Raw genomic sequence first — 25,099 nt, forward strand, 5'->3', positions numbered from 1 at the left:
AGTCAGACACTTAACTGACTGTGCCACCTTGGCACCCATTTATTTTCTTTTTTAAAGATTTTATTTATTTGTTTGAGAAAGAGAGTGAGAGCGAGAGCGAGCATGAGTGGGGGTAAGGCCAGAGGAACAAGCAGACTCCCCACTGAGCAGGGAGCCCGATGCGGAACTTGGTCCCAGGACCCTGAGATCATGACCTGAGCCGAAGGCAGATGCTTAACTGACTGAGCCACCCAGGCGCCCCTATTTATTTATTTTTTTAGAGGGAGAGAAAAAGACAGCATGCATGAGTGGGGTATGGGGGGAATGGGCAATAGGAGAGGTTGAGAAAGAGAATCTTAAGCAGGCTCCACAAGTGCGGAGCCTGATGTTGGGCTTGATCTCATGAACCTGGGATCATGACCTAAGCCAAAATCAAGAGTCATACACTTAACCAACTGAGCCACCCAAGTGCCCCTTAACTGGATTTTTTGTTGTTACTGGATTATATGAGTTCTTTATATATTTTGGATATTAACTTATGATATATGTGATGTGCAAATATTTTTTTCCATTTCATAGGTTGCCTTTCATTTTGTTGTTTTTTACTGTGCAGAGGAGCTGAACAACCTATATCTTGAAAACTACAAGAGTTTGATGAAAGAAACCAAAGAAGACACAAACAAATAGAAAGATATTTCGTGTTCAAGGATCGGAAGAACTCATATTATCAAAATATCCATACTATCGAAAGCCATATATAGATTCAATGCATTGCCTGTCAAAATTCCAATGACATTTTTCACAGAAAAAGAAAAGGCAGTTCTAAAATTTGTGTGGTATTACAAAAGATCCTACATAGTTGAAGCAGTCATGAGAAAGAACAAGCCTGGAGGCATCACACTAATTTCAAAGTATGCTACAAAGCTATAGTAATCAAAACAGTGTGGCACTGGCATAAAAATGACACACAGGGGCACCTGGGTGGCTCAGTTGGTTAAGCGACTGCCTTTGGCTCAGGTCATGATCCTGGAGTCCCGGGATCGAGTCCTGCATCGGGCTCCCTGCTCAGCGGAGGGGTCTGCTTCTCCCTCTGACCCACTTCCTTCTTGTGCTCTCTGTCTCTCATTCTCTCTCAAATAAATAAATAAAATCTTAAAAAAAAAAAAAAAAAGACACACAGATCAGTGGAACAGAATCAAGGGCCCAGAAAGAGAAAGGGATAGTTCCTTTAATAAACGGTGTTGGGAAAACTGGATAACTACATACAGAAGAATGGAATTACACCCCTCTCTTTCACTACTCACAAAAATTAATTTGAAATAAAGACTTAACCATAGGAACCAAAACCATAAAACTAAAGACAACACAGGGAAAAAGCTCCTTGACATTGGCCTTGGCAATGATTTTTTGAATATGACACAAAAGCACAGCCACAAAAGCAAAAATTAATAAGTGAGACTACATCAAACTAAAAAGCTCTGCACAGTAAAAAAACCAACAAAATGAAAGGCAACCTATGAAATGGAAAAATTTATTCCTAAGTATTTTATTGATTCTTGATGCTATTGTGAATGGGGTGGTTTTATTTTTCAGATATTTTGTTGTTATAGAAATGCAACTGTTTTCGGTCTGTTGATTTTGTATCCTGCAACTTTACTGAATCCATTGATTAGTTCTAACAGTTTTCAGTGGAGTTTTTAGGCTTTCTCTCTATATAAGATCATATCATCTACAAACAAAGACAATTTTACTTCTTCCTCTCTGGATACCTTTTATTTCTTTTTCTTGCTCTGGCTAGGACTTCCAGTACTATATTGAATAGGAGTGGTGAGAGTGGGCACTCTTGTCTTGCTCCTGATCTTAGAGGAAAAACTTTCAACCTTTTACCATTGAGTATGTTTTAATCAACGTTTAGTGTTTACATTATCTGTACATAAATAACATTCACAACTGATCTAAGTAGTGTATTTTTTAAAAAAATTATGTATTCATTTATTTTTGTTGAAGTATAAACCAAGTAGTTATTCTGATTATAGTTTCTTTCCTATACAACTTTTGGGTTTTCCTGAAGTTAATAATTGTTTCACATTTTTTATTTGCTTGGTTTCCCATGGGCTTTACTGAATGCTTCAGCAAAGTATAAATCTTTTCTCTACTTGTTCAAACACATCTGGTATTCTCTTAGTTTCCTCCCCACCCCCCCCCCCCCGCCCTTGGACACATGCCTCGGGGAGCCCACTGCTCTCCTGCTCCTCCTTGGACTGGATATTTTTTTATACCTGCTTCATAGCTACCCTTCTGGGAATTCCCTATTCTTTACTGTGTTGGAGCCCATTTCCTGAAACTCCTATTTTCCTCCCTGGCTTACTCATTCATTTCAGAGGAGAACACCCTTCCTAGGAAAGGAGATAGGGAGCAAAATCTCTTGGGATGTTGCAGTCCTGAACATGACTTTATTTTCCTTTACCCTTGACTGACAGCATGAATAGGTATAGATTTCTAGTTTTGAAAATAATCTCTCGTTAGAATTTTGACAAGTTTGCTTCATTGTCTTCCTAGTTCAGAGTTGCTGTTGAACATCAGAACCCACTCTAGCTCTTGATCCTTTGCCTCTGATCTATTTTTCTCTTTAGAAGCTTCTGGGATCTTCCCTTTACTCATGTCCTCTAGCTCTGGGAAATTTTCTTTGATAACTTCCTTTCTCTTTCCTTTGTTCTCTATTTCTGGAATTCATATTAGTCAGATGGTGAGTCTCCAAAATGTATCCTCTAACTTTTTATCCTTCATTTTCCATCTTTCTGTCTTTTTGCTCTGTCTTCTGGAACAATTTTTCAATGCTATATTTTAATCCTTCAGGAGAAAAATTTCACTTTTGCAATCATATTTTTAATGACTAAGAGATCTTTTATTCTTTTTTTTTTGTACTTATTTTATGGATGCACTATTTCTTTGTTCTTTCTGAGGATATCATAGGTTTTTATATTTTTTTTGTAGTTTTCTTCTGCTGCCTGCGTTGTCTCTATTTTCCCTAAATTCCCTCTGTTTTGTTCATTTCGATCTTTTTCTTTCACTAGAGGTTTTCTGTGAATGTTGAATCATCACTGGCTACCAATTCAATTTAAGACTGAGGAACTATAGCGTGAACTGGCAGCTCTGTATGAGGGGTGACAGTTTCCTGGTGAGTTCCACTGTCTGGTTCAGTCAGGGAATCACTTCACTGGAGGACCCCTCCCCCACCATATGGCATTATATGCAGGTCTTTACTTTGGATTGGTAAGTTCTCCAAAGAAGAATCCTCTAATCTCTTGTCAGGGGGATATCAACGTTGCTGTCAACATCCTAGGAGCTAAGCCATGGAATGCCCGTTGGTGGTGGCAATGGGGGTCCTCACTATGCAGTTTTTAGGCTTTTACTTATCTCCCCTTCTTTCAATACAGAGCCTTACGCCCAGCCTCAGCTGTGCCAGATACTCCAAGTCCAGACCCTTTCTGGTTTACCCCTCCAGAAAGCAAAGCTCCTATCTCCTGTGGGTTTGGAGGAGAGGCCCTGGAGCCTAACTGTTCCTTAGGAAGACCTATAACTAACCATCAAAAGTACATTTTACACTTGAATTCCTGGCCCCCTAGGTTTTTGTGGCTCACACCAGCCCATCTTATTTTCCCCTCCTCTCCCAGCCAACACACACAGACAGGCCTTTTTAGGTTTGTCTAGTCGGCTCAGTTGCTACTCATCCATCCTCTCTTCAGCTTTCAACATTTGGTTGATGTTTCTTTTCCCTGTCATTTCCTATTGTCTCTGTACATTTATGCCTCTTTCATTCTTTCATGGTTTGGGGGGAGGGGAGTTGGAGTAGGAGGAGGGGTTGGAGATACAGCTATATGCTTCACTGGAAGTCTAAACCAAAAGCCCCCACGGAAAATGCTTTGGTTTTGTGATTCTTAGGTAACACAAAATCACTACTGTCAGACAGTTGTTATCTGCTAGCCAACGTGGTTAGAATAATCTTTGCTCCCGTACTCAGGAGCAAGCAGCTCATGCCACCCACCTCCAGTGGCTCAGAGGTCCTCAAGGCCAAGGGCTACAAGCCTTGTGTGCATCCCCACGGAGTCTCTAATGATGAAGGCTCCCAAACAGCACCCCTGTATTAAAACCCACAGTGCTCCTTATTGTCGGGAGGTAATTGCTCATTGGGATGAATCATCCCTGGTTGACTTTCTTACCCCCACAAATATTCATGCTTATCTGCTCATTTGGTCTGAGAGATTAGAGGCGGCTCAGCCCTATAGGGAATAAACTTCCTGTCCTCAGTCCAACCCTGTCATTGTCCTGGCCTGCTGTGCTTGCCTGCGGTTTTACCTTTGCCCCATGGAGAGTCACACACACACAAACGAGGTAAAAAGTTTGGGGAGGGGTGTGTGTCCTCAATTATTTTGATGAGGTAATGGGGTGAAAACACTTAAATAAGTATCACGGTGAACAAAGAAGCAAGTAATTAATTCACTAGTACTTAACACGAACTGTATTTTATAGTTATATACAATTTCCTTAGGGTTTAAAATTATTTTCCAAGAAAACACTTCCCTCATTTTTTACAGAAGTCAACCTGTCCTTTCAGATGTCTTTCAATTCTAAGCAGCTGGATTATGTCCCTGTTTTGCTTCCCTCTAAATTTTCTAGCTTAAGGCGAAAGAGCTTGGAAATGTGACACATTTAAGGTATAACATTTCTTTTCACTACCAAATGAGCATCCTGTTCCAATTTTGACCTTAGTCTTTGACTCCTGCCAACCCCTTTTTAAAATTCCAAAGTATCTTTTGTGATACCGGACGTGAAGCACGTAGACAAATCAAGAGCAGTAATCCTACCTGTTGAAATAGCAAGTGACCAGTGCCCCGGCTACCGTCATTTGCTGGCACGCGAGGATGAATTCGCTGGTCCAGATGAGGCCAATTAAATGGTACCACCACATATACCGAACGCCTACGAGAGGCTGATACTCCACTTGGCCACCTTCAATAACCCGTGCAGCTCCTAAAGTTTAAAACACAAACATGCTTTATACCAATGTTTTCCAAAGCATGGAAAGATGATTCAACAGGCCACACTTCCTTGTGGCTGGCTGTTGTCATCAGGTAGACGCACAGATGCCAAAGTAAAGTTGGTAGCATCCACCCTCATTTGAGATCTTCATAGCACACACTGAAAAATGAGAACACACATTTAACTGATGAGTAATATCAATAACAATATTCATAATGACTGATGGGTAGGCAATTTGCAAGACACTTGACCTATGTACTCTAACGCTCATCCCACTTTGTAGAAATGAAAATTGAGGTTTGGAAGAGTCAGGGAACTTTTCATAAAGTCTCACTGCTCATGATTAGTGGAAGGAGACTATAAACCCTGACACACTGGATTCTAACATCCATGGTTTTTCTACCATACCACTTTGTGATACAAACAAAACTTGTTATTAGGACTATAGCCATTAGGACTATATTCTAGAACCCTGCTTCCACAAAAATTTAGAGTTTATAAACGAGACAAGGATCTGCATTTTTTTCAAAGGGATTCATTTCGGATTTCATTTCAAGGGCAAACTCTTCTAGCACATTTAAAATACCTATTGGGTCTCAGTGTTAACCTAGGTTCATAGCTCAGCTTGAACTGGGTAAGCTATTCAGTCTCCTTAGGTATAATACCAATTTCCTGCTGGTAGTTTGAATGAGATTACACGGTAAATGCTTAATATAGGGCCTGGTCCATAGAACTTCACTCCATAAGTGATAGTGATTTTATTAAATTTCAGGAGCTCAATACTGTATTAAACCAGGCCCACAGGGTCATCCCAAGAGTGCTCTGCCATTCACATGGCCAGTCCCTGTTTTATTTGCCCTCATCTAAGGAAGCCCCTGAATTAGCTCTGCAATTCAATTCAATTCAGGTTGGATTTAGTAAATCCAAATCCCAGCTCTGTGGCTATGTGTAATTTCTAGATGTTCTCCCACTATGTATTTAAAATTATTGTAATTATACTAACTACAATCCTAAAACTACTCTAAGTCAGAAAATGGGCATTTCAGTCTTTAGCAAAACCTACAACTGGAACGACATTTAAATAGTTTCATATTTTCTTCCTTAGCTATAAATTGGTTTTAGGCTCGTAATTCCCATGTCTATAGACATTCACAAGAGGGTCTCTGCAAAGGAAGTTGGAGAAGATAATCGTGCTGTAGAGCAATCTGATTCCACGGACAGAGTTCGTTCCTTAGGCTCTGTGTTCTGCTGAACAAGACTCACATTGTGAGAAACAGTGGAGCAGCTTGATTTACAGAGAAGTTAATATTTTATTGAGCACTGGGCTCTTTCTGGCTGGGAGGCAATCTCTGTCTCAGGTACGGCACTGATAAATGTTGATGCTTTTCCAAAACGGGTGTGTTTCAGAAAAGCATTCCCAGCACTAGAGGAGGTGAGCCCCTCACCACTAACGCAGGGGCTTAGGCAGATCAGGTCGGTGGGGACTTGAAGAATCACTTCATGGAATGTCAGAGTGACCAGGGCCAGCCAACAAACACACTGTACTTCCTGCAAGGTCAAGTCCTGGGGATAGATGGCAGTTTCGCAAGAACAGGCCTACAACGTCACAAACAGTTTGGGGGTGGAGAATGTTCCCACAGAACAGGAGGGATGCTTTCTTTGGCAGACAAAAGGTAAATACAGAGCCCTGGCCGCTAAAGGGGGGCTTCTTGGCTGCCCTGTGCCAGCCCCAGCAGGGGCACACTCACATTCTGGCTCGGCACACTGATGGCAGTAGCGACTGGAGAGTGGCTAAAGTGGTAAGTCCAGGTTCATACAAGCCTTCCAACCCTTGGCATTCCCCAAAGCAGCAGAACCCATACGGTATTCTGGTCACTGCTGTTTTAGAGTATCTTCGTCTCAGCGACCTTCGATTTGTTCCTCTGGTTCAGTCGTATCAGGCTGTTTCTAGACTTTCCTTTAGGGCAGGGTTTCTCAACAAACCAATTCCCATTTTGGTACAGATAATCCTGTTGGGGGTGGGGGGCTGTCCTGTGCCCTGTAGGATGTTTAGCATTCACCCTGGCCACCACCCATTAGATGCCAGGAACAACCCCCCCTCCCCTCGTCCAGTTATGGCAGCCCAGAAGGGCTCTAGACATTGCCAAGAGCCACCTGGGGGCTAGACCTACTGCTCAAAAACCTCTGCTTTAGGCAAACCTCCTCTGAAGAATCAGATCAGGCGCTCAGGCCTCAGGCTGAAAGCCTAGGAAGCAGCGGTTACCGCCTGTGGGTGGGGCAGGCCTGTTTCTGCGCACAAGACTGCCCTCTCCTGGACGACAGTGTCAGTGCAGGCACGAGCCTCCATCAGAGGACCCGCTGCTTTGTTGCCGAAGACTGTTAAACTATGGCTACTGCTATGTGTAGCCAACGCGTGTTAAGGGGAACTAGACTTCAGACAAATGCCAAGCTACACATAGATCACAGGGATGATGGATGATGGATGATGTGATCAGACAGATCACAGGGATGATGGTACAAAGGGCACTGAACTCAGAGAGGACTTGGTCCCAGTCTCAGCTTTGACACATGTGATAAGCAACCTGGGCCTCCACTCTCTCATTGTCAAGATGAAGAGGGTGGTCAAGATGAACCCTGGGGCAGAGATTACAGGCTTGGGCTTGAGTCCCACAGGCTGAGATTCATATCTCTGCACCATCCCCTAATGGCTGACCAGCCTCGGGCAGGTTATGGGACCTTGTAACATCTCTGTTCCATCACTTGTAATCGGAAGACACAAATACCAACTCCTTGCACCCTGGTGACCCCATCTAGTCTTGTGGCTCCGATGGCCACATATGTAGCTGCTATGGGGATTAAGTGGCTAAGACCCTGGGAAGAGTGAGTACAATACAGGGTTAGCTATAACTGAAAGACAGGTAGAGAGAATTCCAGCTCTGGAATTAACAAATGTTTATTAAGTATCTACTGCATGTTGGAATGATGCCGGACATTAGCCATTAAGGGGAGAACATGAAAGAAGCAAACAAAACATCAGAAAGAAGATACCATCTGAGTGACTATCAGGAACTCCCATGTTGCTTTATTCATCTACTCATCTCCCCTTCTTCTGGACTGTTTATAATTCCTCCTTGAGCTTCTAAGGTTTTTTTTCCCCATTGTTACTCTCTGTCAATGACCTTACTTCTGGTTTCTCTGAGGAAAGTGGAACAACTGGAAAACCTCTGTGGGTGCCTACCCCCAACATCTACCTGCTGTCAGCATGAGCAAATAGCCCGACCCCCACTTAATGGGATAAACTGTCCGTGATCCTAAGGCTAACCCCTCCTCTGGAACCCCTCCTCATCTACTGATGACAGCTCTTCAGCAATTCCCCCCTCCTGCTTCCTTCATCCAAGTATGCCTCTCAACAGAATCATTTTCAACCATCTCTCATCTTTAAAAAACAAAACACAAAACAAAAAAAACCCCCTCTCTTAACTCTCCTCCAGCTTCCTTGACATTTCTCTGTTCCTCTTTAAAATTTTTTTTAAAGTTTCTTTCTTTCTTTATTTTAAAATAATCTCTACACCCACGCTCTTCTGAGTGAGCCAGTCAGGCAACCCCTGTCCCTTTTTATGGCCAAATTCCTCAAGATTGTGCCTACTTAACTCTTTTCAATTCTTTTCTCCCTCTTTCCCTTAAACCCACTTGGATCATGATCCACTCCCCTGCACGTCCCTGAAGTGGTTTTGTTGCTAAATTCAGCGATCAGTCCTCGGGCCTTATCTCGCTTATCAGTAGCATTTGACCCGCAGGACGCCACTCCCGTACCCCTGAAGCCCTTCCCTCACACTCCAGCACAGCACACGTTCCGTCCTCCTGCCCACTGGCTGCTCCTGGTCAGCGTCATTTCTGTTTTCCTCCCCAGCCCCTGGATCCCTTACCACTGAAGGTCCCCAAAGCACAGCCCTTGGATTTCCACTCTTCTCCCTCTGTACTCATTCTACCCTCGCGGTTTTAAATACCATTTATATGCTTCCAGATTCCCAAATGCAGATCTCTAGCTGGGACCTCTCCAGAAACTTCAGATTCGAACAGCTAATTGCCCACTTGACATCTCCATCTGGCTGCCAAAAAGATGTTTCAATTAACATAATCAAAACCGATTAGATCTCCCCTAAAATGCTCTACTCAGAGTCTTGCCCCAGCTTAGCTGATGGCAGTCTCATCCTTCAGTAGCTAGGTGTCATCTCTAAATCTCCTTCCTTCCCACCCTCCACTAACACATCAGGAAATCCTTCAGAAGAGCCACAGACTCTGGTAAGTCACACCTCGTCCATTATTACGCAAGCATCATCTCCTCCCTGGATGGCTGCTATTAAAATGTAAGTCAGATCATGTTACTATTCTCCTTAAAACCGGAATGACTTCCCACCTCAGATTAGAACCAGACTTCCTACAAAGGCTGCAAGGCCTAAGGATCTGACCCCATGCCCTCTCTGACCCCCTCCTGACCATGCTCTCCCTCGACCACCCCGCTCCGGCTGAGGGGGTCTGCTTGCTGTGCCCCCAGTACCCTTGCCTCTTGCCGGTCCCTTTATCCTTGCCTTCTCTTTGCCAAGAACACTGTCCCTCCCCTTATATAGCCTCATCGCTCCACCCGTACCTCTTTCAAATCTTGAGGCTCACCTATCACCTTCTCAATGAAGCCCTCCCTACTCACCAAGTTTAAAATTGCACTCCCCCTTAAACATTTCTCATTCCTCCTCTCTGCTTTAATTTTCTCCATGCCACTTATCAACTTTTAAGGTACTGTAAAATTCACTTACTTATTTTAATGCCCATCCCCCCTCTAGCTTCCAAATTAGAAGGAAGGCTGTATCTCTAGCATCTATAACAAGGTCAGATATAGTAAATGTTCAATAAATATTTATTGAATGAACAAATGAATGAATGAATCAACCTTCCTCAATAAATCCAATGACTATAGCTCCAATATATCCTGTATCCCTAATATATCTTACTATAGAGATCTGAGATAATTTTCGGGTTATCATCAACACAAACAGGAGGAAATTCATCATGAAGCTAACCGTAAGTCCAGATATTACAAACATGCTTTAAAGCATTTTGAAAGATTAAGGTGATACTCATGATCATATACATGACAGTTTCTCAAGGAAGGCGGTCCAGCCAGTCGGGATAATTTCCCAAAGGAAGCAGGTCCAACTTGGAAGGGCTCAACTTTCTAGTACATTCTGTGCACTGGCCTCTTCCAGCAAATTGGCTCAAGTGCCCTCCTGACATCCGTCCTGCCTGTGTCTCCCACTGGCTCAGCTTCTGCTCTGACAGCATGAAGATTAGGGAAAAAGAGAAGAAAATCTCACTGACATAGAGCCTGTAATTTACCAAGTTCTTTCTGTGTATACATCTCATTTAATACTCACAGCACTGATGTGAATTCACCTACTGATTCAGGATACACTTACTGAACTCATTGAGGGGCTGCACACTGAGGTAAGAGACACAGAAAGGAAAAGACACGGCCCCTGCCCTCAAGATGTCCATACTCTAGGGGGATGGTAACACACAAGTCATTGTCTTGCATTACTGTTCTTCGTAGGACTCATCACCATCTGACATATAATATATTTACTTTATTCCCTCTCTCCCCACTCACTAGTGCCTCTGTCTTGCTCACGGCTGTACCTCCAGTTCCCGGGGCTGCAATGGATAGCTGTTCAAAGAATGAAGAGTGTAAAAATTGCAAGGAAAATGAAGAAGCAATACTAAGTATGCTTGGGGAACTTAGAGATTTTCTAAGAACTACAATGCTCAAAACCATTCTTGAAGAATGACTAGCTTTCCAAGCAGTTTGGGGTGGAGAATTGGGGTACAGGCTGCAAAGAGGAAGCATTTCCAGATGAAGCTCATGGCAGGTGCAAAGGCACGAATGTTCCTGGAGACTGTTTTCTTTTGCACCATCCCAAAGGGACCATAAACTTCAAAAAAGCAGGAGCTGTTTCAAATCTCTCTTGTGCAGGTTCCCTCTACCTCTTCCCAGGACAGGTCTGGGCTGCTAGGAGGCTTTATCTTCTAGATCTGTCAGAACTTAAAAAAGAAAATTTTCTTGTAAACTATATTCTCAAATATGCCAGGCAGGGCAGAGAGTAAAGCTGAAGCTGGGACCAGATACTCTTTAGCCAACAGTAATTCCCAACATAAGGAACATATATGGTCCCTTATTTGCAAAGCAAAGCTCCGGCCCCATCTTAGCCTCCTCGCAGCCCTGTGAAAGCATCATTTTTCCATTGCCAAAATGAGAAAAGGGAAGCACAGAGGATTAACGTACAAGGAAGGCCAGAGCCAGCCGGGATCCTGGGCCCCTTGATGGGAAACCTGTCTGACCCTGCTGCCTCCTTTCCAAGCAGGGCCCTTGGCCGTCCCAAGCACACTGAATGCATCCCTGTGATGACCCTTCTAACTGTAGCACATGCGGAGGGGAAGTGCCCCCCAAGGTGGGCTTCCTCCACTGTTGACTCTGGGGTTTCCAGGCCACCTTAATGACAACCGGGTGTACTGAGCCCATGCGGGCTCCCTCCAACCTGCCAGCTGCACCTGCTGGGTTCCCAAGGTTATGACAGTTTCGCTTTTCCCCACTGGATTTTAGTAGTCACTGTCACATGGCTGGTAGCAGACAGTTCCTAATGGGCGAATCAACGTCACTGCTGGAGGGCCTTGATATGGTCTGCTGAAACGATCCCCAAACAAGCCAGAATTTGTCGACTAGCTCAGAGACTGATTGATAGCCTCTAGAGAAATAGCTCAACTGGGCAAAAACAGCCCAAGGTCACTTTTTTCTGTATTTCTTTTTCTTTTTTACACATTAAAATATTAGGTCTTTTTTAAAGATTTCATTTATTCTTTTGACAGAGAGAGAGCACAAGCAGGGGGAGCGGATGGGAGAAGGAGAAGCAAGCTCCCCGCTGAGCAAGGAGCCTGATGCGGGGCTCGATCCCAGCATCCTGGGATCATGACCTGAGCCGAAGGCAGACGCTTAACTGACTGAGCCACCCAGGCGCCCCAAAATATTAGTTCCTTCAACCACCTGACGTGATAGAAAGCTCCCAACTATTACCCACTGAGGACAGCCCCCCATCCCCTGGCCACATGGGATACAGACTGGACAACTGGAGGGCTCTATAACCGCCTGAGGGGACGTGAAGGGAGACAGTCAGGCACTGTGCCGGCCTCTCTGACCACCCACATCACCTGGCTTCTTTTCACAAGCGCTGACGGCAGCTCTCAGTCTCCCACAAGTGCACGGGGTGGGGGGGGGGCGGGCGTCTCCCGAAGGTCAAAATGACATGAAGCCTAGAAGCGATGATCCGCCCAGACCCAGAGTGGTGGCTCTGGCATGGAGTGAAAAGGCCTTTGAAAACAAAGAAGCTCTGTGCACCTGGGTCGGCCCACAGGTGAATGGGAAGAAGAGTCAGGTGCCCGGAGGGGACAGACAGTCTGGTTTTTAGGGTGCCTGAGCCCAGGAGCAGGGAAGGCCAGAGCTCCCTGCCACACCTCCTCTCCTGCAAAGCGGAAGGTCTGCCAGCACGCATGTCTATGTTGGGTCCCAGGCACCTGGCTTTCTTTCCTGCCCCTCTGCCCCTCACCCTCAGGCCTGGTTTCCTCCGTCCACTGACAGAGAACGGCCACACTTCAGTACCTGACCTCCGAGGTGGTTCCAGAATGCCGTGCTACCTTCGGCCCCCGGAATCCCCTACTTGTCTTTCTGCCTCCCCTGCTCGCAGCCCTGGGGCAGACCCTATTTCATGACCCCAAAGCCCCGGGCCCAAGTCGGGCCTAACGGGGAACTGAAGGGACATCGTGCTGGCCGCTCACCCCCGAGGCAGCCCTGGGACGTGTTCCTCTCCGTCTGCACCCCTAACTCCCAGGACTGGCTCTCTCCTTGTCGTCTGTGACCAGATCCTCTCCTGGTGTTTGCCTGTGACCCCTCATGAATCCCCCTTAGCTTCTTTCTGTATTTTCTGATCTGGCAATTTCTAGCCCATCCTCTGAGAAACCTTCCCTGACTCACAAAGTAGGGTAGAGCCTCGTTCCGGCGCTATAGGAGCTCCCCACATTTCTCCTACCATGACATTCATCAACCTTCGCCGGACTCTAAGTGCTCTGAGGAGAGGATGCCTCTCCTCCCCAGTGCCTAGCCAAGGGCCCCAGCCCCACAAGGCTCCCCTAACAGTTGTGAAGTAAAAGGCAAGAATGAATGAACGTGCCTCGCTCCAAGGTAGCATGGCTTAAGCACAGGGACGATTTCCTTCAGCCAGACTCACGGCCCAGAAGGATGGCTATGCCCCAGAGGCTGGAGGAGGAAGGAAGGTCCTTCCCTGGTCCTGAGTCATATTCCCAAGACCTCACCCTTTCTCTGGTGATTCTTTAGGGCAAGGGTTCCAATACCACCGTCCATCACCCTGTGCGCCATGCCCCGCCACCCTCTGGTACCCTCCACTCCCAGCCCACCCTGGCTTCGACCTCTGGCTCCGCCCTGTTGTCCTGTAACCACAGACCCCAAACACAATACTGGGGGCCCAGGCCACATCTGCCAGCCAGCTGCTGCAGCCGAGTACTGCTCTGACTTGACAGACAACTGAGGAGGCCCACTCGGTCTCCCAGACACAGGAGATGCGAGAGGGCAGAGATCACACGGGTTCCATCCTAGGGCTCTGGAGCCAGAGAGAGCCCCGCACTTCCTAGCGGGGTGACCTTCCACAGAGCGCGTACTCAGAACCTCAATTCTCATGCTTGGAACTTGAGCATAACAAGCACAGGACAAGGGGGGACTGCCATGCTTAACGCAGAGAACATAAGAAAGTTCCCAGTACACAGCCTGGAATTTCGGCACTGTTCAACAGATGCTTGTGTTCCTGCACGTACCAAGGCTCCTGCCCTCCTCTCTGACGGGAACCGAGACTGCTTCAAGCGAACAAAATAGAGCTGTTCGGTGTTGCCCCAGCTGAGACTTCCAACTGTCCCACAATATCTGTTCTTTGCTTTTTCTTGGCACTAGAACCTCTAATTTTTTAACTGTGTGTGGCCGCCCCAGATGAAACCGTGTCTCCTGGCCTCCCTCGCAGGAAGGTGTTGCTGTGTCACGGGGATCTGGCCGGTGCGGTGGAGGCGGACATGTTGTCACAACTTCTAGGAGGGCTGAGGGAGGGAGGGCATGCTCATCTTCCTCCCTGCCACCTTCCTAATGGCTGATGTAGGATATGGTTGGAACCCAAGTGTCCATTTCTGCTACCAGATGGAAGTGGGGCAGGAGGTCAGCCACAGGGCGCTGAGATGAAGTTGAACGCACACACCTAGGGCTGCCATCTCTAGAGGGCCACGCTGGCCTGGGGCTCCTCCTTGTGGACTTCATTTCCGTGAGAGAGAAAATTACCTCATGAGAGAAAATTACCTCATATCGTATTTAAGCCCCTGGTTGTTTGAGTGTTCTGTGACTCCCAGACACACCTCATCCTGACTGATTACGGTCCTGGTTCTTCCTGGATAATTATTCTGAGTTCACTGCAGGTCTGCGGAGAGCTTCCAGAGAACAACAGAAGAGAGTGCTCCTACAGCATCTCTGGAGCTAGAGGTAGGGGCTGTGTCTCCCAGGGAGGCTGCTGACCATCTTGAAGCCAGCTCCAATGGGTCAGCTGACTCCAGAGGAGAGGGAAGAGACCCCAGTTGACTAAGAATCTACTACACAGCAGTTGTTCTTACAGATTTGACTGGAGCTGATTGGAGACAAGATAAACTTGATAAAACAGTAAGGAATCACATTAGGCTTGTAGATTCGATATCTACTGTGGCTCTTATCTGTCTGGTGATGGTTGGTCTCAGAAAGCAACTTACTCTTTGGTACTCCTGTCAGAGTGTGAATGTGGGCCTTAACCAAATCGAACAGAGGAGTTAGAGAAGATCTAAAACTGGACCAAAGTGTGCTTACAGACTAGCTGCCCATCCCCACACTGCTTGTTACTAGCCCACAGCGAGATGAAGAGCTTGCACCAGAACACAGACCGACTGCTTAACGAAGCCCAGTGTTTCCTTCTGCCGACATTTCCCTCCCCCCATTGTGAGATTTCTCGATAAATGAGTGGTATATATTCCGACACAAGCTCATTACCTCATTTCAGACAGTACTTTAAATAGCACTTCTTTGCCCTGTTATGGGGCTTCAAAAAAATATCGTTTGCCCTACCTCAAATCAAGTGAATCATGATCTCTGAGGAGGAGGCCCAGGCAACTGTACTTTAATAAAGCTGATTCTGAGGAATCCCTCTGGTGGAAAACCACTGTATAGAGATAACAGGACGGGGTGAGGGGGTGGGATTCAGGATTGTCTTCTCAGGACCTAAGCAATGTGACCATGTGCACTTGCTTTAAACGTAAGCTGGCTCTGCTGGGCACAACAGACTTTTAATAGGGCGATCTTCTTGATCATTGATGTGAGAGGAGTTGGCAAATTGCCGTGGATAAAATCTGAATCCTTCTTTCTAGAGGCTTTTGTTCATATTGTAGTTTTTCTGAAAGCTCTTTCAGTCCTTACTGAATTTATTCTCTCTTGGAACAAACCCAGTTTCTTTAATGCCAGTGTGAAAGAGGAAAAGGGTTTTCCTGCTTTCCTCCATGACAGGGCCCCGGCAAGATTACCACCACTGTCATCGGACACGCCTCGTTGCAGGGGAGGTTTGGTCCCCATGAAAACAGGTCAATGGCTCCAAAATGGCAGGGTCTTCCGTGCCCACCTCCGAGGTGATGGAACCCAAAGCTCTTACCTGCAGTCCCCAGGCTCAGCAGCACAGCTACCCAGAAGACCCAGAAGAAAATGAGGATGGCAAAAGTCCACAGTGGTTGCAACAGCAGGAAAGGAGAGTTGCTGATGGCCTTATTTATGACTTGAAAAAGTTCAACTGTCAATTTTATTCTCTTTCTGAGGACAAAAATCAAGCCGAGCAGAACTGCCTGGTGAGAAAGGGGTTAGAATAAATGACTCAAAATAATGAAGAACTGAGAAGCAAACCTTCATATTTCACTGATATCTCAGCAAACAGTTCTTTATCTACTATTTTTATTATAATTGAACAGAAAAATGTTCAAATGCTAACTGAGCATCTACTATGTGCTGGTCCCTATGAGAGACCCTGCAGCTGGAAGAGTGAACAAGACACAGTCCCTGCCCTAAGGGAACTTGAGGTCTGGTCAGAGAGCAAGAGAAAATGCAAATAAGGTACTCTAGGGTCAGAGAATCATCTTCTATCCCTTACCTCCTCCCCACAATACCCAAAAGACTCAGAGAACGCTCAAGGATTGCAAAAGGCAAGGAATGCAACTATATGGGGAAAGGACAGTGATTATGCCTCAAAGCAACCTTCTGTGCCTTCCTCTCTACTGGTTTTGGCCTCCCTCCATGTAAATTTCACATTAAATTCACCCCCACAACCCAGTCCAGCCACCTGCCATCTCCTCACACCCTTCACAGGAGAGCTTCTGCACAGACTAGTCTCCATCTGCCATCCACACTTTCATACCCTAACCTAGAGCATGGCATGTGAATCTCTGTCCATTCCTCTTTTCTTAAAACTTTCTCCTCCCTTCACTTCTGTGATCACTCTTTCTTTTGGCTCCCCTCCTACTTCTTCAGTTGTTTCTCAGAGTCTTTTGGGGCTATCTCCTATTCCTTTGTGGTCTTAGCATCCTTCCTAGCGGCGGATAACCTTCATTTCAAATAAGAACCTCCAGATTTGGGGCGCCTGGGTGGCTCAGTTGGTTAAGCGTCTGCCTTCGGCTCAGGTCATGGTCTCAGGGTCCTGGGATCGAGCCCCGCGTCGGGCTCCCTGCTCCGTGGGGAGGCTGCTTCTCCCTTTTCTCTTGTCCCCTGTCCCCTGGCTCATGCTCTCTCTCTCAAATAAATTGAAAAGAAGAAGAAAGAAGAAAGAGGAAGAAGAAGAAGAACCACCACCACCACCACCTCCAGCCTCACCCTTCTCTAGGCGCTAGATGAGTAAGCACGTCAGTTCCCGGCCAGGCCATGAACATCCGACTGTGTCTCAAATTCAACTCGTCGTGAGCCAAATTCATTATCTTCACATAAAAATCTCCTCTTCCTTCTAGATTCCCTACTCCAGAGGCCCTAATTTTTTTGGACTCTTCAAGAATAAGTAAGGTTCCTCTCTTGTATATTTCCGTATTATCCCAAACTTACCAACTGTAGCACTTGGCATTTTCTACTGCAAATGTTCACTTAGCTGAATTTCCCATTAGGTTAAGCTCCCCAAGAGCAGAGCCACCCCTGGTGCACAGCACAATCCCAGTCACCTGCGTTCAATTTCCTAGATCTCTCAGTCTCTAGTCCCACAACTGATCACAGCTCAAGTCCTATCCTCAACCATCTGTACCCTAATAACGTCCTCATTAGCCTCTTTTTTTTAATGTAATTTAATTTTTTTAAAGATTCTATTTATTTATTTGACAGAGAGAGACAGCAAGAGAGAGAACACAAGCACGGGGAGTGGGAGAGGGAGAAGCAGGCTTCCCGCTGAGCAGGGAGCCCGATGAGGGGCTCGATCCCAGGACCCTGGGACCATGACCCGAACTGAAGGCAGATGCTTAACGACTGAGCCACTCAGGCGCCCCTAGCCTCTGTTTTTAATCCCCTTGGCTCCCAACCCCTACTACCCCTTTCCCTCCTCTAACCCACAGCTAAAGGGCTCTCTGTAAAGGGTAGCGTCAATGATGTCATTTCCCAGCTCAAAATCCTTCAACAGTTACCTGTGCTTCTGGATAAAGATCAAAGTCATCATGATCCCAGATCAGGACCTTACTGGCATAGCCCCTCCCCATACCTGTCTCTCAGGCTTCTGCCAAGAGAACCTCCTACAGGTCTTTCTTGTGTCCATGTGACTCCACATGTGTTATTCCTTTACCCTAAGATATCCTTTCTCTTCCAGCTGGCCTGAGGCATTCCTGGCCCAAAGGATCTCACAGTCTAGTGGAGGAAAGTCGAAGGAAGGTGGGATAAACTAAAACTGCTCCCAAAACTGGGAGCAGAGCGTCCTGCCCCAGCTGAACATGCCCAGACACCCCTAAGTTGTAAAGGCTAAGTAGGAATTTCCAACTCTGCATTTTCTACTATCAGTAAGAAAGAGGGACCTTTTTTTGGTCTTACTTAAAATTTTCATGAAGCAAAATTATATGATCTTTAGGTAAATAAACTTGGCTTCTAGCTCCCGAGTGGAAAGCTAACATATGCATATTTCAATGCATGTGTGTTTTACAAGTTATATGCACGCATACACTACTCCTCTCACATTCTTAAGTACACTGCAAGGATGTTCATTAGAAGCGTAGAGTCAACTCTAACCTGACCCTCTCCCCAGTCTCAGCAGGGATCAGCATTACCTAATGGGGATGGCACTGGGGGTGCGAGCGAGGCTCGGCTGGGCAGCAGGGCTGATGCACCATGGGGGTCATGTCTTGACTTCATCCTTCTGGGCTCTAAGCCTCCAGGAGCTGCCCTTCAGCCTGTGCTCCTAAGCTGATGGCCTGAGGTGTGTGTTTAATGCCAGTCACCCTCTTTGCTTCATCACAGCTAGCGCTTTTTGTGAAACTATTTAGATAATGTTCATACGCAGCCCCCATCTTCCCAGAACAATGTTTTCAAGTTGATTTGTAAGTTAGCTTCTGGGAACTCAGGAGACAGGACCATATATCCACCCAAGTGTCCTGGTAGCGGACAAGGATTTCCCTGGGAAATCTTCACTAGATGAGACTCTTGGTATCCGCTGGGCTCCAGCATGTAGGGAGGGAGTGGGGGGAGATGAGCGGGATGGGGCTCCCACGTGAGCAAGCAAGAAGGGATGAGGGTTGAAGGAGGGGACCTTTCTTCTGCTTCTATTCCCCTCTTGCCAAGGTTGGTTTGCCCCTCTCTTTTGCTTCTCTGGACAAGCGGGGGTAAGAAAGGCGGAGGGAGGGAGAAGAGGGGCAGCTGCTAACTCCTCTTCCCCCTTGGACACCAGCACTGGGGACAGGGAGTGGTGCCTGACTACACGACATGATGTGACTTTCCCCGTCTTCCTTCCCTCACCTTGTGCCGGGGTCCTGTGGGAGCCAAGCTGGGCTGGCGGGGGGAGCAGCAAGCGGGCAGTGGTTTTCTTAGGCGGGGTTATCCTCTTGCCCTGTAGCCAGCCCCACTTTCTCAGCCCCAGGTCTCCAGTCAAGGGCATTAGGGGTGGCTGAGCTTCTGTGGCGGATGCTCCCCAGTGAGCAGGGAAGTCCATGGAACCTTCAGGAATACCCCCATTTGACAGATGAGGAGACCCAGGCCTAAGGCCAAGCCATTCTGTGAGGTCACATGGTGGGTAGTAGGCCATGGGTCTGAACGCCCACCCGAGACCACAAAGGCTAGAGTCTTTCCCCGTGTAGCACGTCATGCAGTTGCTTGCTTTGTAATTCATCTAATCAGGGGACAGGTGCTATTGGTGTGTTTTGTCTTGCTAGCTCTGTTGCCTAGTACAGGACCCAGTGCACGAGAGGGGCTCAGTAAATGGCAACGAACAATCTAGGGCTCTTGTGAGGACATGTCCACCCAGCAACCAGCACTTGGCAGGAACTTAGTAAGTAGCGGTGACAAAAGTACCATGTGAATGGTGTGGGAGCTGGTTTGCTGCTACCCTCTGACACAACCCCTGAACAGTCCTCACAGACACAGGTGAGAACAGCCTCTCTGCCTTCACAGCCTTCCCTCACGCTAACCTTACCTCAGGGAAGAGAAGTCACCCCTGACTCTGGAGTCTGGGTGGCCATTAAAGGTTCAGTGTGTAGAGACAAAGGAAGCCCTATGGAGGGCTCAGGGAGAAGGCGGGGCTGTCCCCCGCTGCCCAACCGCTCCAGCCTCCACCTGGGGTGCAGGGGGTCGCTTCTCCTTCAGCCTCCTTACAGGCCCTGGAGCAGCTGCAGGCCTGGTCCCTGCCCAGGGCAGGACAGATCAGGAACTTTCCTTAGTCATACACTTGCTCCCTGAGATGCACTCCATGTGACGAACACACACACCTGAAACCTCACTAGAAAGGAGAAAATGTGGAGACTACTAAATATGGGAATGGAAGGCTCTCCTTAGCCGAGAACTGGTGAGAGAGTCTGTGCTCGCCGGCAGAATTAAAGGGCTTGTGGGAACCCTAGCTGTGGCCCATCCACAAACGGTGAGTAAGCAACACACCAGCAAGGGTGGCCATGGTGGCCTAAAAATCAGCCCCAGCCCCCGTCCAGGGCCTTGTGATTCTAAGGCTTTTAATGCCCCCTGCGGAGTGACCTGAATGATTTTCCAAGCTCCCTCCTCCCACAACAACCATATCTGCTGCCTCAACATTCTGTTAGCCGGTTTTCAACTAGGGTGTTCACGGGGGAGGCAGTGGGTTCTCTGAACACCAAAATCACTCCGTGGCCCATGGGTTTGGAAATAAAGGGCTTTCTGTGTTCAAGGGCAGTGGGAGCTGCCACACCCTGGAGGGGGCAGAGCATCCATTGGCCTGAACGGGGAGGCTCCTCACAAACAGGAAACAGGAACTGTTGTAAGTCTGCACCCCCCCCCCCCGCCCACTTACAGCGTCCACCTTACTGCCACTTGGGGGTAAAAATGGTTCTACTGTGTTCAAGGAAAATGAATCAGCACAAGTAACAAATCAACCTCTGAGAGCTGGCAGAAATGACCTGGGAAGAAGGTAAAGCCTTTTTCCTGTCTTTTTTTGAAGGTTTTGATTTATTCCTGTGTGGGTATTGCAAATAAAAAAGAGAACGCACTAAACATGTATACATTCACCATACTATTATGTATGCATACTCTGAGGTTAAAAAAAAAACCCACCCAAATTCTAGCTGTTTTTAGTTAAAATCCAATTATTTGGATTTCAGAGTTTTAGCAGGCTACTTGAACTCCTGCTGGAAGGGCGTTTCTTACCGTGATTACTGTAGATAGAATAGCAAACCCCAGCAAACACTTCATATTTTCCCTTTCTGTGTCCAATTCTATGCTGAGGTCATGGGTATAGTCGTAATACAGCCACCATAAGACACCACAGACAACTAGAAAGCAAAACACCAGGGCAACTCAGCACAGATGCATGGGTAACTTCCCCCCCCCATGTGGACCACACATGGGGTGGCCTGGCTCGGGCAGTGCGTCCCAAGGGCCTGGGGCTTTATGGGTACCACCCAACCCTCCAGAGGAGCTGGCCAGGGCCAGGGTAGCCTCCCCAAGGACCGTCCGGGCCCGCAGCGGCTGCTTGTCTTTGGGAGGCATGGGGAGGGGATTCCAGAACACAGGTGCGTCCTGTCAGCCCAGCCTGCAGACTGGGTATGGGTGTGAGCAGGGTGGAAAGTGCACGGGCAGGGCAGTGAGGGGAACACCATTCAAGTCCAAAGTCTAGAACTGCCCGAGGAGCTCCACTGGCGCCGACCCCTGCGGGAACCGGGACGTCAGTGTGGCACTCACGAGCCTGGGTGGGTAGCCTGACATTGCACATGCCCTCCGTTTAGGCACTACCTGCACCTACACCGCCACCAGTGACTAGAGGAGGGTCACACTGGTCTTCCCTTGTCCTAGGCGGGAAAGGGTCCGTCATGAGGGGCTGTGCCCATCCTCCAGCATGGCACGCTGTGCACCTGTGAGCCATAGGGCTCTAAGTTGCTGAGGGCAGAGTTGATTATTCAGGGGCATGAAACCCTACAGTCATACCAATTATTAAAAGTTCAAGTATCCCATGCCAGCTGGTAAATAGCTGTTACCTTGAACTTCCTGTGTGCCCCTCTCTCTCAGACCCCCTTTCCTGACAACCCCTGGATGGACCCACATTCCGGCGACAAAAGGGGAACCCGTGGGCACAGGGAGGGTCTTTGGGACCCTGCCCCAGCTCAGGGCCTGAATTGTTTTAGACTGGTGGGAGCCTTTGCATGACAACTGTGGGGACCTACATGTCAACAGCTGACGTGAAAGGTCAGAAGACACTCTTTAAAAGCAGGCATTCTTTCCAACAAGCCTTGGAGTCTGTTAATGGTAGGGCCACGAGGACCGCTGGAGAGAGCGGCAGAGATCACAGACCGGCATCAACTTGGCAAGTATCTGCAGGACACAAGCACGTCCCTTTGTTCTCTCTGGCTCTGAGTTTTCTCATATGTGAAACGCTGGGGTTGGATGAGAGACTCTCTGAAGCCTATTTAGCTCAAGAATGCCAACTTTTAAGTTCCATACTTAATGGAAAGGCTTTTCATTTAATCAAAAAGAAATCCATCAAGTAGAAATACTTACACAACAGTCCCAAAATAATCAGTGCGATGAAAATGTGAACCAGGAGGGTGGTGATGAATCGGAAGGTGACTATCATGCCCAAAGACAAGGCTGAAAAATTAAGCAGAACATAAAAACCCCAACAGCACTCTCAAGGTGTGAGAGTGATGATGACAATGGCAGGGCTATCATGACTCCCAGAAGAGGGAGGGCTGAGGAGTTCCTTCAGTTACTAAATATCTTCGACATCTACTAAACAAAAATAACAAGACACACCCAGAGCACTCTCTGAAGCATATAGAAATTCAGTCTGCTATAGTAAGCCAGTTTCTGAAGCTCTAGCATTCTTCTTGCATTAAATTTTTTTTTTGTTAATTAGGTCTTATTCCCAAATACCCAAAATGTTTTTTTTAAGAATTTATTTATTTGAGAGAGAGAGAGAGAGAGAGAGAGAGCATGAGCAGAGGGGCAGAGGGAGAGGGAGAAGCAGGCTCCCCACTGAGCACAGAGCCCAATCCCAGATCACGACCTGAACCTAAGTCAGATGCTTAACTGACTGAGCCACTCAGGTACCCCCCAAAATGTTTTTTTTTAAGTTCAAATGAACCATTAAAAAATTTTTTTTTTTTTACCATACTTAACTCTTTTGACTTCTTATTGAGCTTATGTATAGTTTTAACTTTAAATGTTCTCAGGTATTCTTATTAAATATGAAAAATTAATGCCTTTTTTATTTTTAAAGATTTATTTATTTATTTGACAGAGAGATAGCACAGATAGGCAGAGAGGCAGGCAGAGGGAGAGGGAGAAACAGGCTCCCCGAGGAGCAGGGAGCCCGATGTGGGGCTTGATCCCAGGACCCTCGGATCATGACCTGAGCCGAAGGCAGACGCTCAAACGACTGAGCCACCCAGGCGCCCCAATTAATGACTTTAGAAATGACAATTTTAAGGTTCTAATGTTTTGGTAAGCTGTATATGTAAAAAATCTGCACACTATTGTCCAGTACTTGGGCTTTTAGGCTTATGCATTTATGTTAAGCGTTTCAGTGAATTTATAGATACTATTTTACTTTTTGTCTAAACAAGAAATCAGGATTACATATAGATATTTTGGTGTAGTGGTTAAGAATGTGGGTTTGGGGATCAGAACACACCCTGGGTTAAGTCTCAGCTCTGCCACCCAGTCTAGTCACCACATGACTTTGGCCAAGTCACTTAACCTAAGCCTCAGTTTCCCCTCCTACAAGTGGTGACAGCATTCTGACGAGGTTTTAATGAGTTAAGAGTAAGCACAAGGCCCAGCACATTTGGGTCATAAGAAATCGGGAAGTTACATAAAGATGACGAGTTAGGCATCCCCAAGCATTCAGGAATTAGTAACCCTCTGGTAATGAAATTACAGAACACTCAACTTGTAAACTGGTAAAATCATGGCTGACCAAAGAATTTCTTTCAACCAAACAGTTGGGGAGCAGCCACTGCAGAAAGGGGTAGACAGCAGGCCATTACTACTGCCCACAACAGCAGAATGTGTTAATTTGTTCAAAGACAAAGTTGACTCTTAAAGGGGTTCTTCAAGTTGGAGGACAGCAAATAGGAAGTTAAAGGGTCAGGGGTGGGGGTAGCTGCTTCCAGAAACGCCCGGAAGAGGCATGTCCTGGCTTGAGGCCTCGACGTGCCTACAACCCAAAGCAGGCAGCTGGCTACATCAGGCCACTGCTGTCTGATGCTATTTAACATGATGCACGTGCCTCCTTCCCTTGCTCACCAAGCAACCTTCTGACCTGGCTTACTTATGGAGAGAGGGCAGTCTGGCCAGAAGACAGGCATTTCTGGTTCCCCTGACAGTTGTAATTTTCACTGCCAATTCGCAAACTGGCCAGCTTGTGAATCTGCTTTGCACACCCATGCTTACTCAGAGCTGAGGACTAGGCTCTGGAACATGGCCACTGTATTAAGGCAAACCCACATGCAGTTGAGGTCTCTTGGCAGAGAGCCGGCTGGTGTTCCCCTAATACTATTGCCCCCTCTCCCACCTGAACCTAAAATACTGAAAATATTTATGAAGAAAATATGTGAAGTTTTATCTTTAAGTCAAGAGGATAATTTTCACTGTACAACGTTTAAGTGCTAGAAACTTTGGCACAGTCACTGTAAGAAAACTAACTGAAAATTACCTAATGCAAAGATACACAGGCCGAGGATTATGTCTCTTCCTGACATTATTCCACTTAGAATTCGATGGAGGATGTCGACATCATTTATCAAAACAGATGCAAACAAGGAATAGCACTCAGGCGTTTGAGGGATGCATCGGTTAAACAAGGGGAAAGACTTGCTAAAAAGGAAAGAAAAAATGGCAGAGATGTTTATTTAATTACTTGACTTAAAAAATGTTTATTTAAAATTCTCAACAAATAAGAAAGCATAAGATCTGCAGTAATAAAAAGTTTAGCATCCTGTTTGCTAAATACACTTTAGAAAGCCAGGCAACTGTGCTCTCTTACAGTAATCAGCTGATGCTCTGGGTGGGGAATGATGATGGGGACCCAGGGAAACCAGAAATCTATACTTGGAGAGTGACATTTCTGACTTATAGTGGCCCTTCTTAGACACAAACTCCAACTCCAGCACAAGAGTTGCATGTCTTTAAGGAACTGTTAGACACAAGGGGGCTGGTTCAGTGGGAAGCTGTGTCAATGAAACATGCAGCTTTATTCTATCCTCTTTAAGGAGGTGAATAAAGCTTGACAGG

The 25,099-nt window shown here is 46.7% G+C and overlaps 1 protein-coding gene across 1 annotated transcript in view; it reads right to left on the reverse strand.

Moving 5' to 3' along the window:
* The window catches only part of SLC44A3 (solute carrier family 44 member 3), a 91,051-nt gene that overhangs the window by 37,141 nt on the left and 28,811 nt on the right, over positions 1-25,099 (reverse strand). The window contains exons 6-10 of the mRNA XM_028102095.2: positions 24,522-24,682; positions 22,364-22,453; positions 21,017-21,141; positions 15,840-16,026; positions 4,845-5,010 (exon numbers count right to left, since the gene is read on the reverse strand). Coding sequence (XP_027957896.2) covers positions 4,845-5,010; positions 15,840-16,026; positions 21,017-21,141; positions 22,364-22,453; positions 24,522-24,682 — 729 coding nt within the window. The remainder of the gene's footprint in view (positions 1-4,844; positions 5,011-15,839; positions 16,027-21,016; positions 21,142-22,363; positions 22,454-24,521; positions 24,683-25,099) is intronic.

This window comes from Eumetopias jubatus, unplaced genomic scaffold (assembly GCF_037043125.1).
Source record: "Eumetopias jubatus isolate StellerSeaLion01/CBP00866 unplaced genomic scaffold, mEumJub1_p1.0 scaffold_4, whole genome shotgun sequence".
Taxonomy (NCBI): Eukaryota; Metazoa; Chordata; class Mammalia; order Carnivora; family Otariidae; genus Eumetopias; species Eumetopias jubatus.